The sequence below is a fragment of the Arvicola amphibius genome, chromosome 1, assembly GCF_903992535.2.
Source record: "Arvicola amphibius chromosome 1, mArvAmp1.2, whole genome shotgun sequence".
In the NCBI taxonomy this organism is placed as follows: Eukaryota; Metazoa; Chordata; class Mammalia; order Rodentia; family Cricetidae; genus Arvicola; species Arvicola amphibius.
This window is the reverse complement of record NC_052047.1, coordinates 11,515,803-11,531,112: the sequence shown is the minus strand read 5'-3', so window position 1 is coordinate 11,531,112 and position 15,310 is coordinate 11,515,803. Positions and strand designations below refer to the sequence as shown.

Below are 15,310 nucleotides of genomic sequence, written 5' to 3'. Positions count from 1 at the left end.
ATGGAGTGTGGGTGGGAGGAACCTGAGTCAGGGGACTCCAGCGTCTGTACTTGTAACCACTGGGCCGCATATTTGATGTGCACAACTTCTGTCTTCCTTTTCTGCATAGCACAAGGGTAGCATAGCACACTGATGTAGGGGTTGGGGATTATTCCATTTGAAAGGGCATCCTTGGCAAAGAAAAGTGTCCCAGGACCCCTGTTATATTCACATCTTTTAGAAAAGATTAGACTCCAATCCCTCTGGGATGGCTTAATTGTGGTCAGATATAGAAAGACTGCCGTGACCTCTTGAGTCCCTGGTAGCCCATGATTGTATGCTCGTTAACGTAATAAGATTAGGTATCCTGCACACGCTGTCTGCTCACATTATGAGCAAATCCCTGTGCAGTCTCCACCAGGTAGGCTGCTGTGCTCAATTTGTACGTGACAAGAATGTGGCAGAAAGAGGTTAATTGAGTTGCCCAGGATTCCGCCGAGAAATCGAGTGCGACTACCCATTGTTTCCAGCCTTACCTGGGTACCAAGTGAGCTGACAGATGTGTGTCCTGTCACTCACTCATCCTGCTTGTTTGCAAACCTTCCCACGATCTGTTCCGTTTTTCATTGTTGCCGAAGTGGTGTGTATAAAATCCAGCCCAGGAGTTCTGTGAGGTTGGATGGGTCTCCACTTCCCACAGCTTCTCAGGTAGGGCACCTTCACTCACCAGTACTTTTCTATAAAGAAGAGAAAAACAACTAGTTTCTAGAACTCTCTCTCCTTCCTTTCATGGAGACTGTAGCATGGGGTGATTGGTTAATGAAAGAGAGGAGCAGAGGCATTACACAAAGAAGGAATTTACTCAGAGGCTTCTGATGTGTTAGGAGTTATCACAAAAGTTAGTACAGGATGAAGCAACCGGGCTCAATATCCTTGAATAAAATCCTAGTTTTGTTTTTGAGTAGATGATTGTGTGTGTGTGTGTGTGTGTGTGTGTGTGTGTGTGTGTGTTAACAAACACTGAACAAAAAAATCCCGGCTTCTCAGAAACACTCTTCCCTTACTTATTTCTAACAAGAGTGTTTACTTAATGTCTGTCTCCTTTGGGTGGCATACAGTTCTAAACTCGAGAGATATCCATGCCAATGAGTCAAGTCAAACTTCCTGTTTTGTGCAAAGCATTCTCCCGATAGAAACAGAATGAATGAATGGCAATAGTAACTGGTTCTGTTGTATGCTTTTGGATGGTCATCCATGCTATCAGGTTCATGGCAAGGCTGTGGTTGAGAAATGCACTCAGGTGGCTCAGCAGCGGAAGGTTACTGAAGAGGTGGAACTAACTGTTCCTGTGTGCTTGCCCTGTAATTTTGGTTCACACTCAACAGAAGATGGACTGGTCAGAAGAGAGAACATTCAATTGTGCTTCCTTGCCCATAGTCTCTATGCTTCCGAATGTAGATAGAAAGGCACTAAGAAAGAGAGTTTGTTGATGTGGGATTCCCCTGTGTTTGCTATGATTAGCATTGATTAATAATAATGATAATAATAATAATAATAATAATAATAACAACAACAACTACTACTTTGGGCCTATGGCAGGGCAGAACAGAGCTAGGCAGAGAGAAAACTAAACTGAATTCTGGGAGAAAGAAGGTGGAGTCAGGAGACATCATGTAGCCGCCAGAGGGGAAAGACGTGAGCTGCCATCTGGAACCTTGCTGGTAGGCCATGTGTCTCATAGTAAAATATAAAATAATGGAAATGGGTTAATTCTAGATGTAAGTGCTAGCTAGCAATACACTTAAACTATTGGCCAGACAGTATTGCAATGAATATAGTTTCTGTGTGGTTATTTCGGGAGTCTGGGTGGCTGGGACATGAACAAGCGGCCTCCAACAACAGTCTGTTAACTAATGGTAAAAGATGTTTTGGAAGCATTTGTAGTGGTCAACCAAAATTGTGCATTTGAACTAAATAGCACCATTTAGGATTAGTGAAAAGAAGGGTCCAGAGTTATCTCACATGTTCAACTGAGTGTCCGCCAATACTGCCAGACTGAAGTTCCTTAAGAAAGAAAGTGGGGAACAGTAAAAAAAATAAAATAAAAATCCATACCCTCCCTCCCCAAGAAAACTAAACCTTCCCCAGACATCTCTGAAGCATCTCACACTTTGGCATCCTTCTTTCCCACTGGTTTCCCAGACCTCTGTTAGTTTGTCCTTGAAGCCATGGGGTCTTGGAAGGAATCAACTAAGAGTTAAACAGCGGTACTCAATGGGTTCCCGTAGAAGATGTAGTTTCTCAGGGATAAGTCCTTTTCTTCCAAGGATGCAAATCTGTTGCTCTTTGTGTTGTAGTAGGGCCATAGGGTTTAAGGCCAGGTCATTCGCGATGAAGCACAGCCACCGTTGAACAGCTTGCTCCTGGTGACAAGGACGGGCTGTGAACATGGCGCAGGTGATTAGATTAGCCGTGTAATTGCCCAATTCCATGGCAGACTAACAATGCATTCTTTCAGTTTCTGCATGCTGCACTGGGAGGCTTAAAGTTGACACTGTTTTTGAAGAAATTACCAATTTTATTTTTATAACTGAACTTTGTTTCCATACTGTTAGACAACTTGTCTCCGAGGAGACACGTTCTGCAGGGTGCTTAGATTGTGAGCACCCCTGTCCCTTCCTTGCATTAGCTGAAGGCTGTCTATATTCACGCTGGTGATGGGGTTTTCAGCCGCTCCAGCCTTGCAAGCCTTCTTTTTTAGTGCCTAACTTAGCCCAGCTTCTTCTATGAATTCCTACCTACCACACAATGAAAAACTGCAGATGACTGAGTTTGGTCTCGTCTTATTTCTTAAAGATAAATTCCCTCGTTGTTTCTGTTATTAATTAACTTGCTTTAGATGAACAGGATGAAATACAGCATTTCGTGTGTGTTTTGATCTATTTTGTTGTTGCTAGGACTCACCAAGGGCCTCTAGGCGGAGTTTTAATTAAAGAAATAGATGGGCAGGAATCTGCCTGCACCACTCGCGAATCTGTGCCTGTTTATGAACTTGGAATCCCTTTCGAGTAATTGAATAAAACGTATGGAATCTATATTAAACAATTATCTTTAATAACGTCCCCAAGGTGCTGACAGAGCTACACAGATTCGTGCCTTCTGATAAGATTCTGTCCTGTTCACTTCCCCTTCTCCCTCTTAGAGCCTGCCTGTGCCAGGCTTGGGAAGAGAAAGATGAAAAAGATAGAGGCCATGCCTTAAGGCAAGCCTACTCAAACAGGAGAAACTGATGTCTGAGCAAGTAATTAAAAGAACGTGGTGCGTGCTGAAGTCCAAGAAGGCACAAGGTGAAGCAGTGGCATGAAAGAGTCTGGCTCTTCCGGGAGATGTTCGTGAGGACAGAGAAAAGACAACTCTGAAGGATTAGTGGGTTCGTCAGAAGGTGGGAAGGGCATTTGAGAGTAAGGGAACAGTGCGTGGCAAACCTGGGATTTCTAGAGGAGTCCAGTAAGTCCTGGACTTCTACTGTGAGGGACCAAAGAGGGAACCCACAAGGATGACGCTGGTGAGGAGCAGTGGGGATGTCACTGCACGGTGCTCTGCGACCTCACTGCACGGTGTTCTGTGACCTCACCATACAGTGCTCTGTGACCTCACCTCACAGTGCTCTGTGACCTCACTGCACGGTGCTCTGTGACCTCACCACACAGTGCTCTGTGACCTCATTGCACAGTGCTCTGTGACCTCACTGCACGGTGCTCTGTGACCTCACCACACAGTGCTCTGTGACCTCATTGCATAGTGCTCTGTGACCTCACCACACAGTGCTCTGTGACCTCATTGCACAGTGTTCTGTGACCTCACTGCACGGTGCTCTGTGACCTCACTGCACGGTGCTCTGTGACCTCACCACGCAGTGCTCTGTGACATCACTGCACGGTGCTCTGTGACCTCACCACACAGTGCTCTGTGACCTCACTGCACAGTGCTCTCCACTTACCAAAGAGACTGGAGCTAACACTATTGTTGGCCAGACCTAGTATATGGGAAATTACATACTTCCTTTTCACTTTATAAATATTTTTTTTTCTGCTCTCTTTGTGGCAGATAAATAGGGAATAAAGAGGGGTTGACTGTAAGTCTGGGCCACTAGTCCTAGATCTTGAAGGGCCTCACTAGGGGGTTCTGGGAATGGAAGTTCAGGCAGACTAGATAGAGCTGTCGGAAGTAAAGGCATCAGAAGTGGAAGTCTGGGGTCTTCTGTGTTCCCGTGTGAGAGCTGGTATGTGGTGGGCAGCAGTGACATGGAGACCTCCGGCAGGGGAGTCACATGGGAGAGGCAGTGAATAAGGAAAGACAGTTTCTGGAACCTGCCGTGATTGACAGCAAAAATAGCTGAAGCGTGTAAGAAAATACTGCATGTTCTATCTCACAAGGAAACCTGGGGGTGGGGGGGTCTATGTGTGCTTGTGGGTGTGGGTGTGCATGCGTGTGTTTGTGTGTACAGGCGTGGAAGCTCTAGGAGGACTATCGATGGAGGAAGGGAGTCCTGTAAGAGGGAGGGGTGGTGGGGAGGCTAGTAGAAGTGAAATTGAAGGAGTAAAATAGAGCGATAGATATGTATAAAATGCTGTAGTAAAACCCATTATTTTGAATACCCGCTAAATTTTCTTAAAAGAGAAAAGGAAGTGCATTAAGGCTAAGAAAAGTCATTTTTAAAGAAAGCAGTGGGCAAGGATTATTTGGAAAGGAGAAATGTGAGATCCCCAGGAAAGGCCATGTGAGGATCCCCCGGAGGCAGTGGATTTATTGGAGTCCACGAAGGCCAGCTCTGTCCTCATATATTCTAGACTCAGCAGCCCAGAGGTCAGGAAAGCTGTGTGCAGGTCTAGCAGAAGGAGAGGAGCGAGGAGTGAGGGCAGAGGGTGGAATGTGGGGGCAGTTCTAATATTTATGCAGAAAATCAAGAAAAAGACCAAAGAGTTGATCAGGGAGGATGACAAACTGAATGTGATATCAGCATTTCCATCCACCTGTCCACTTTCCATACCTCAGACCACCCACTCAGTCCATGGAGTGTTGCTAATGGCATGGAGAACATGCTAAGGACAGGGTCCGGGACAGACACACAGGAATTGGAGATGAAAGAGATTAATTGACCTTTACCCTTGAAGGGGGTCCTTTGTAGTTGGGGCAGGGGTGGGGAACAAATGGAGGATGATAAATCATATTAAATGGGGCTGGGGATGAGAAGAAGGAAAATAAAATTGATTTGAACTTAACTCACATTTTCATTCTACTTTGGTGTTCCTATGGTATATCCTAGAGGATTTTGACATCTACATCATATTTTTGACAAATGTTTAGTCAATATTTGCTTCTGACATGGACACCCAGAAATTCTTACATTATATGAAAGCCAGGATGCAGGACTACTTTTTTTGTATCATTAAAAAGTGGCTATGTCTATATCCAGAGAGAGAGAGAGAGTCTAAATTATGTATCTCTATTGGGTCCCTCCCCTTGGAGATTGGGAAACCTTGCAGAAGAGAGGGAGGAAAACCATAGGAGTCAGAGAGAATGGAGAACACGGCCCACTGAATCAACTAAGCAGGGTTCATATGGGCTCACAGAGACTGAACCAGTAAGCACAGAGCCTACATGGGTCCGAACCATGTCCTCTGCATATATGTAGTGTGTGTTAGCTTGGTGTTTCAGTGAGACTCCTAACTGTGGGGGCAGGTGTGTCTCTGACTCTCTTGCCTGCTCTTGGGACTCTTTTCTTTTCTGTTGGGCTGTTTTGTCCCACATCTCCGTGAAAGCTTTTGCCCTATCCTTAGAACTTGTCTTGTCTTATTTGGTTGCTGTCTCTTGGAGGCCTGCTCTTTTCTGGTGGGAGATGTAGTGGGGAGTGAACCTAGGGGAAAGGAAAGGGCGTGGGGGCCAGGTCTGGAAGGAGTGGAACTGTGGTCTTGATGTACTGTGTGGGAGAAGAATCTGATTTTAATTTTAAAAAGCAAAATTAATATTAATTAATTAAAAACTAAAGAAAAAGCAAAGTCATATTGATATGAAACCAAAGCAGAAAGCAGGATCAGCAGGAACTGCTGTGTTCTCTGCGGCCCCAGTGTGACTGCCACCATGATGCTAATGGATTTTACAGCCAGCCAAGGACTCCTTTAGCATGGGTCTTTCAGGGTTTATGCTGTTCATTTATACCTTCTCAGAAATATACTTAGTCAGCAACTGGAAAGCGGGTCTCTAAAAATGTGATTTTAGCGAAGGAATTATTCATAGAACTTTCAAATGCCTCCAGATTGGCCCAGCGATGGAGTAAGTCTTCCTTGAAGAAATGGAGACTTTGAACAGAATTCCTACAAGGAAATAGCTTCCACAGAATGATCACTCCTAATAAAAGTCACTGGAGTAAGGTAGACATCTCCCAAACCAGCACAGAATTGAAGTTTCCTAAGGTTGTTTTTAAAGATCTGAACGCTTTTACTAATATAAAGAATTTTAGAGATGAATACTCAGGGCATCTACATACAGGCAATGCTTGCCTCCTTCCTGTGACCTGGTGGACTGTTCGTGGTCAGGAGCTGACTATGAAACTTACTGGGTAACAAAGAGTCCTTCTCTCGAACATCTGAGCCTGCCAGCCTTCCACCTTGCTTGTCTTCATTTCTTTGCTGTTTTGTATGAAATAATAACCCCCACTCACAGTACCCCAGACTGCCACATTGACTTTGTGACCAAATAGAATCAAATAACTCAGGTTTATGCTCATAATGCTTTAACTTACTTTGCCTCGGTTTTCAATTCCACAGTTATACATTCTGATTCCTATTTATTAAGGCTGTGTAGGAGGAAGACCTGGGGATTCTAATGGTCTTAAAAAATGTAATGTAAGCATTCAGTGCTATCAAAGGCGTATTTATTTAGGCCTGTGGGAAACCCTGCTGTTTCAGATTGCTTCCCCAAGTCATCCTGTGGAAAGAAAATCCTTTGTGTTGACAATATGATTTAACTGGGTGTTTAAAAGCGTTGCCACCTGATGTTCCAATATTCTCTGTTTCATTTCGCGCTTAGAGATATGTGTGTGTGTGTGTGTGTGTGTGTGTGTGTGTGTGCGCGCGCGTGCACGCGTTCGTGCACATGCATGCAGATATGCACACATCACATGCTCATGTTGGGGGGTGTATAACTATGTGTGAATATCCCAGAGATCAGAGGAGGACGTTGGCCATCATAGACTATCTCTTCTTTCTTTGAGACAGGCCCAGCCCAGTGTTCCTTCTGTTTCTGGTCCCTACAGCACCTGGGTTATAGGTGTGCAGGGCTCAGGGCCATTCTTTAATGGTTTGCTGGGGATTTGAACTCAGGTTCTCATGTTTGCACAGCAAGTTGCTTTTTACCTATTGGACCCTCATACCAATCCCAAGATGCCTCCTTTTCTTTGCTTAAACTTTAGTTTACTAGCCCTGCCCCCTTTCTGAGGATTCTGAAAATACTTTGGAATAAATTTCTGCTGTCTATGCTACTATACTAGAACCATTGACAATGCAATGGGAAGATCGTATTTATCAAACCAGGACATGGCCCAGTGAGACTGGCCACTGGCCATTGCACTGTGCAGGGGCCTGGGACCTCTGGAGCATCTGTTTATCTAACCTTAGGTGCTGGGTGGTAGGTGAGATAAGATGCTAGGGTGGAGATTGACAAACAGATGTCAACCAATGAGAGAGTAGTGTAATACTTTAACAGTATCCTGCAGGACCTGGCTACGCTCACTGAATAGCAGCATCTTGTTCTGCAAAGATTATGTGTGACGTTATTTTAGCGGTTGATAGAATCAGACATCTTGGTTCTGCCAAGTTTGCAGGACCTGTGAATCTTCTGGGTGTTTGACAGAGGAGGCAAGGGAGACGGAGATGAGCATTTCTATCGTCCGGAATGTCTTGTCCATTTGACAGAGACTGTGGCCATCTGAATGGGCAGGATCCTGATCTGGGCCCTCTTCAGCACAAGTGTGAAGGAGGTGTTGGAGGCTTGGGCTTTGGTTAGTTGGCATATGAAATGTATACTCCCAAGCTAATGGCTCACAGTCTTCAGGAATATAGCCCCCTAGGGGGGCGGGGTAATTTCTGCAGAATAAACATTTTTCCAGCTGTCAAAGAATCAGAGGTAGAGAAAATAAAAACACATAATTAATGCTCAGCAGCAGTGGAAGACACTGGGCCATCTAAGGAGCCCTCCTGCAGGCTTTTACTCAGGTGTGGCTGGGATCACGGCTTAACAGTACAGAAACTAATTGCAGGATGAGTCAGTATGAAGCATTGGGTTCATTTAGGAAGAGATAGTACATGTTTAGATTTTGGCATGGGTGGAGAGAGGGAGGGGGAGGGATCCAAGTTTTATAACTAGCTCTATATATGATTATGTAGCTTTTGAAGTTACTTCTCTCAAAGGGGATAATTTACAACCAGGTTCAAAGATTAAGCAGAGTCTAAACCGTAAGTAAAAATGAGTATGAGCTGGTTCGCTTTTGCAAATGAAATTCCAGTGTGGTTTGCTGGGCGCATTGTTCAGGCTTAGGGATGAGAGAGGAATGAAGGAAAGGTTCTATCCAAAGGTCTCACATGCTGCAGCCTTCCACATGGTTTCTCTGCTTTTGACTGAGACATCTCTCAGAACAGGGACTACTGTCTCTCCACAGGTTTCTCTGCTGCTCTAACTTCTGACTGAGACATCTCTCGGAACAGGGACTACTGTCTCTCTACAGGCGACTTTCACAGTGATGGTTTTCTCCTCTCTTTTTTCCAAGCCAGTTTTCAAAAAACAAATTAGGAGTTCATCCCTGAGGTTCTCTGTCTGTGGGTGTGGCCCTGTGAAATCTCCCCCTTCTGTGTTCACGCGTCTATTGGCGCTGTCCTAGCTAAGGTCTTGTTTAGGGGGTCGTGTTGTTGGGGCCTCACCTGTGAAGCTTCCCTGTCATTTCTAGGAGTCACAATCTCTTGGCATATTTCTTAGTCCTATGGCTCTTCGACACTTCCTGTCCCTTTTCTGAAAGGTTCCCTGAGCCTTTGTTGCCAGAGCTGTGCTGTAGATGTAGCCACTAGGACTGAGTACCCCGTGAGCAGTTTGCCCCTGCATTTTGGACAAGTGTGATTTTCTGAATTGGCCGCCATCTGTTGCAAAGAGAAGCTTCTTTGATGAGGGTTGGGAGCTACGCTTCTCTGGGGGTCCCTAGGATAAAGCTGTAGAATGCACTTGAGTCTTGTGTTGGTGTAGGAGTAACGTGGCAGCAGTAGGTCCTCCTTGAACAATCTCGACCTCACCAGCCCTGGGAGGTTTCCATTGCAAGGCAGGGTTTCCTTCCTGCCGAGTGAGTGAAGTCCAACCGGCCAGCTGGCCAGCTGTTGGCTACCACAAAGGTGAGAGTGCCATTTTCACACCCTCAGGGACATGCTGTCATGATGGCCATTGTTGTCACTCACAGTCATCAACAGCAGGACTGTTGATACTCCCTTCCCTTCAGAGCTGCATAGCACCTTCTATTGTGAAAGCTCTTCCTCAGAGAGGAGGCTTTCGGTGACCCTGAAAGCGCAGGAGAGTGCCAGCTGAGGCGTTCTTTCTCTGTTTCTTTTGTTTCCATCACACCTACGGGAACTTGTAATGTTGTGCTTCCTGTTAGTAATTACAGCTGAGGTTCATAAGGACCATACCGTGTGTCTAGAGATTGTACGTGCATCTGTCCCATTGTAACATCGAATCACTACTTTATAGATGAAGAAGCAAGAGCCCATCTGGTTTAGCTGAGGTCACAGAGCGGCAGGGCAATGTTCTTACTCCCTTTGGTAGACTTGGCCTTCATCTCACACAGGCACGTCCTGTTCCTTTCTTTTGTTGTGACAGAGTTTGTATCGCTCCAGTGTTGATGAACTCTTTCCATCCTGTGTACACTCAGGCTCCATCTTAGAATGGGTGTCAAGTGAGCAAAGCACTCCCCCCCCCCCACACACACACACATGCACAGAGAGAGAGAGAGAGAGGGAGAGAGAGGGGGAGAGAGAGAGAGAGAGAGAGAGAGAGAGAGAGAGAGAGAGAGACCCTTTCTCTTTGCTTTGAACAGTCTGCATAGCAGGCTGGTTTCCAGAGTGACAGCTCTCCCATGGACAGGAGAACTGTTCATGGTTTCTGGTTTCTCTATTTGACGTCCTCCAGCATAAGGAGAGACTATATGACTATAAGAGTTGTCTCTCTGGCAGTATTTGTGCCTGACTTTGCAGGATAATACCTTTAGAGGAAAGTACATACAGTGTGTCCTGGTACTGGGGAAGCCAAGTGGAAGGGCAGAGTGAACTCCAGTGGGGCAATGCTGTCCTCCTGTGGAATTGTCCTGATCACCTCTCTGCTCCTCTTCTCAGCTTGCCACCCATCCTGCCTCATGTGTGCAGGGAAGACCCCTCACAGCTGCACGGTCTGTGGGTCTGCCCGGGTGCTACTGGCTGGGCGCTGCCTCTCCCAGTGTCCAGAGACCCACTTTAACCTGGAAGGGACCTGTACAGGTGAGTGTGTGCCCTGCTGGGGCAGGGGCAGGGGCAGGGGCAGGGGCAGGGGCAGGGGCAGGGGCAGGGGCAGGGGCAGGGTTTCTGTTCTCACATTTGCCCTTCCTAGTACAACAAGACATTTGCTTAAAGATTTTATCCTAGCAGTGATGTGGCTGGGCTCAAAAATCCTATTTTCACACTCGACAGTAGAAAGGTATCATGTGATGAGAACAAGGGGAATTAACCTTCCCATGAGGAAGCATAATTAGTAAGAAAATTATAAGCAGTTTTGCCTTATAGACTATAATACTTAAACAAACTCACTCTGTGCCGGGTTCCTGTTCTCTGAGAGACTATCAATCACATCAAGAGAACTTCTCTCATAAAGTAAATAAAACATTTATGTTGTATAAAAGTCAGAATTTAACTCAACATAACTCTTCATGTCTATGGCTCTATTTAAAGTTTAAGGCTACTTTTTGTAGTTATCTAAGGAGTCCATGCTGAGTATATCAGATTTGAAAGTTCAGAATGCAAAAGAAGGTGGGGCTTTGAGGGTAGAAATCCCACAACTCCAAAACAGGAACTACTAACCTGGTTTTATGCTCCGCGGGCTATCTTTTCTCTCTGGTGTCCAGTAAGTGAGGACAAATTAGAGTTGTACCTTTTCATATTGTCTCCAAATATTAAGTCATAAACAAACCCCCATATTATGAAAAATTATCATGAGCGCTGTGTGTATTTACATAGTTCTTTGATATTCTGTTCTGTGTACTCTGTTGTTTTTAAATCCCCATTACTTTTCATCAGAAGGGCAGAAAGGATTTGAGATGTGGGATTGAAACAGACTTACTCAGGAGCACCTTTGCTTTCTCTTGGTGAGGTTCTGCCCTGCTTACCTCTTGCCACCCAAAACTAATGGCTTAAAACAACCCAAAGTTAGTGGCTAGTAAACAACAGGTTATTATCTTTTGCAGTCCCTGGGATCCATAGGCTCAGCTTAGAAGCTCTCCCTTAGGATCCTTTAGGCAAATCTAGATGTATCAGTGAGTTAGGTCAATAATCCTTCCTGCTCCCATTTTATGAGGCCAGTTCTTGTACCTCATTGAACTTCCTCACAAAATGGCAGACTCAGTTAGTTAGCCTACCTCCAAGTCAGCTGTCTTTCCTTGAAGAGAATATTTCAAGAAACCTAAACAGAAGCTACTGGCTTCTTGGGACCTAACCTTGGGGGTCTAATTGCCCCTCTCTGTTGTTTAAAGTAGGGCAGCTTAGTTTGAGGGGTGAGGTGGGGGAAGTAGAATGGCCCAGTGGTGGTGACTTGGGGAGCTTTGGAGGTGTGTTAGAGAGGGCCAGGAAGAAAGCAGAGATAAGGACAGCTTCCAGTCTTGCTTCCCTTGGAAGCAGCAGGAAAAGAAAACAAAGGGTAAATAAGGTTTTTATTTCCTTCTTTGACGTGTCTTCCCAATTTAAGAGTACCTCTACAGTCCATAACAGAGAGTTCTGAAATTACAGGTTCAGATTAGTAAAGCATTTTAATGAAATTGAAAAAAATAGTAAAACTTAAGCACCCTAGGGTGGTGCTGTTTATTTTTATACCCTCAGGGTGGAAAAGAGAAACACATTATCCCAGGAGTCTATTTTGCTTCCAAAAACAGACATTTGAGGCTAGTTGATGGGGGAAAAAAAAAGCTTGTTGTAATGAAATCATTGTCTGTATATTTCTGGAGTCAGAAAATGTATAGTAAACTTATGAAATATTTTAACTTAGTTTGTCTTACGAGTATGAGTATTTTGCCTACGTGTATATCTGTGTACCAAGTGTTCTCCTGGTGCCCAGGAGAGGGCATCAGATCCCCTGGAACAGCAGTAAACAGTCATCTGGGTGCTGGGAATCAAACTCAGGACCTGAAAAGGAACCTGGTGCTCTTAACCACTGAGCCATTGCTCCACCCCCATTAAATATTAAAACAAACAAATAAATAATGATCACATATTAGATTCTTCTGGCCTTAACTCTGAAGAGCAGATGTAGAGTCAATTTAAATATGGATGACTGGATATTGATATCAGTGTGATTTTTATTCTGCAGTTTTCTTCTTTCCCTCAAATACCTTTTTAATCTCTGGGCCCTGGGCAGCTTTACTTGAAGGTACCCTCAGCTCTGCAGGGTAACTGCCTGCTCTGTCCTTAGCTGTGCCTTTGAAGAGATCTTCTAGCTGGAGAGGCTTTTATCCAGGCCCCCATGGTTCCTGTGTGTAAACTGTTTAAAGGAGAGCCTTCTCCATTGCTCCACTTCTTCCCTGTCAGTAGATGGATGGTCTCCCCAGAGGCAGGGCACACAGGTCACTGCAGACATTCTAGGAAGGCGGAAGACCTGGGTGGTAGAATTATCCTCGGAATGCCAGCATCTTCTGGATGCCTCTCAGAGTCTCAGGAATGCAGACTGATCTATCCCTTCTAACCAACACTTTGTTTTCTTGTCCCCACCCCCTTTTTTAAAAGTATCTTACCTCCTCCTGGCCTCTTGCCCAAAGGTAGAGGCGTTTGATTTGAGTTGGAGCCTGTGCCTTTGCTCTTCACCAGCCCTGTTCCAGGAGGGAGCGTATTGGTGTCCACAAGCTCTACAAGCTCCTACCCTCCGCCCCCAGCCCTTGGCAGCAGACAGTCTTAGATCTCTTCTTCCTGGCTAGGAACACATAGATCTCCTGCCACCCGCCTTGGCAGTCTGGACCGGTGAAGCCATGACCTGCCTGGCTTCTCCCCTGTCTGTGTCTTGATTCCCTACTCCTTCCGGAGGCTCGCCTGGAGTCTTACACTGCTGTGCCTCTTGTTAATTTGGTGGTTTTCTGAGGAAGACATAACTTTGCTATAATTTTGTCTAAGGCTTTGAACTTCAGATGCAGCTCATGATAACCTCCAGAAGGAAGAATGTTTTTCTGTTCTTTGTATTTAACTAAGTAGTATTGATTAAACTAATAAAAAAAAAAAAAAGGATCCAAGATGAGGCCTGAAGATAGAGCCTGGCTAGTAACTCACTCTGGTGGGAAGGCTCAGTGCCATGTGCATGTCTGGTCCTCTGCTTGTCTGCCAGGAATTTCTGAAAAGCAAAACTCCCTCTTCTTTTTCCTCTTCTATGTGTATGTGTGCTTTGTGTCTGTTTGTGTGCTTTTGTGTGTGAGTGTGTGTCTGTGTGTGTCTGTGTGTGTATCTGTAGGTATATCTGTGTCTGTCTGCCTTGGTCTCTGTGTCTGTCTTCCTCTGTTTCTTTCTGTGTGCATGTCTCTCTGTATCTCTCTATTTCTCTGTCTCTGTCTTCTTGTGTGTGTATCTATCTCTGTATATGTGTCTATGTGTGTGTGTGTGTGTGTGTGTGTTTGTGTGTGTGTGTGTCTACTCCCTCCCTCCCCTACTGGTATTTTGAAGTAGAAGATGTTTGCTAAGCCTGGGTTTGAATTTCCTAGTCACATATATGAGGATGCACCTTTGGAATGTGTGACTGAGGATTCAAATTTTTCTAGCTCTAGATCCCTGTTATGCTTGTGGGCAATATTCTCTTTCAATATTTCAATATTCCAGAAACAGCCGTTGTTGGGTCACATCTAGGCATATGACAGACATGCTCAGGAGTCCTCAGCAGATGACCAGAGTTAGAGATTTGCGGGGTGCATGAAATAACGCATGCATTTGCATGACGAACTGCTGATTCTAGTCCCGACTTTTATCCCTCTCCCCAGAGTGCCACCCATCCTGCAGGCAGTGCCATGGGCCCCTGGAATCGGACTGTGTCTCCTGTCACCCCCACCTCACTCTCACCAATGGGCACTGTAAGACCAGCTGCAAGGAGGAGCAGTTCCTGAACTTGGTTGGGTACTGTGCTGGTGAGTGATGCCTCTTTGGGGTCCTGGGGAATTCTGGGGTGGCTGCTAGAGGCTTCGTACCAGGCACAAGGGTGTTGGTGCTGATCCATTTGGTTCAGACTAGAAGCTCTTTTTTCCAGCCAATACTTGTCTCTTGTCCAGGAACTGACTTCACTGTATTTCCGCAAGTGTTTGATGAATGGGGAGTCAAATTTAACCGTTTTCATTTGTTCGTTTTTCTTTCTTATTTTTCTTTTTTCGAATTAGGGTCTCATTTAGCCCAATGTATTAGTTACTTTTCTTATTGTTATCATAAAATGCCAGAGTGACTTGAGAAAAGCAGAGTATTCGGGCTCACAGTTTGCAGGCACAGCCCGTCATGGATGGGAAGGTACCGTGCAGGAGCTTGAGATAACCGATCCCATCTCATCTGCAGTGAAGGAACAGAGAAAGATGGATGTCAGCACTTCCCTTGCTTTCTCCTCCTGTTTCCATTCCAGACCCCAAACCCATGGAACAGTGCCCCCACATTCATTCAGGGTGTATCTTCCTTCCTTCCTCCCTCCCACCCTGTTTCCATGGTGATTCAGTCAAGCTGGTAATGAAGACTAATCTTCACACACAGTCTGGGATCAGCTTGCTATATAACTGAGGATGGCCTTCATCTCCTGATCCTCCTGCCCCCTCCTCCCAAATGTGAGGATTACAGATGTGCAACTTAGATAGACATTTAATAATGTTTTTCTATGTCCTGAAAGAAAATTAGAGTCTCATATTAATGGGAAATGAAGTGATGGTTATAGTACTTTTATGTGCACTTAAGGTACCAAAAATGCATTTTCAAAACATTTGTTCTAAACATGTTCCCCCCATGTTTACATTATCTGCTCTTTGGTGGCACAGAATCTTAGGGAGGTTCAG

General features: G+C 45.2%; 1 protein-coding gene across 1 annotated transcript in view; it reads left to right on the top strand.

The window, feature by feature from the left end:
• Nucleotides 1–15,310, top strand: part of Fras1 (Fraser extracellular matrix complex subunit 1) — a 403,170-nt gene that overhangs the window by 219,854 nt on the left and 168,006 nt on the right. Inside the window, exons 19-20 of the mRNA XM_038339383.1 lie at nt 10,407–10,547; nt 14,267–14,410. Coding sequence (XP_038195311.1) covers nt 10,407–10,547; nt 14,267–14,410 — 285 coding nt within the window. The remainder of the gene's footprint in view (nt 1–10,406; nt 10,548–14,266; nt 14,411–15,310) is intronic.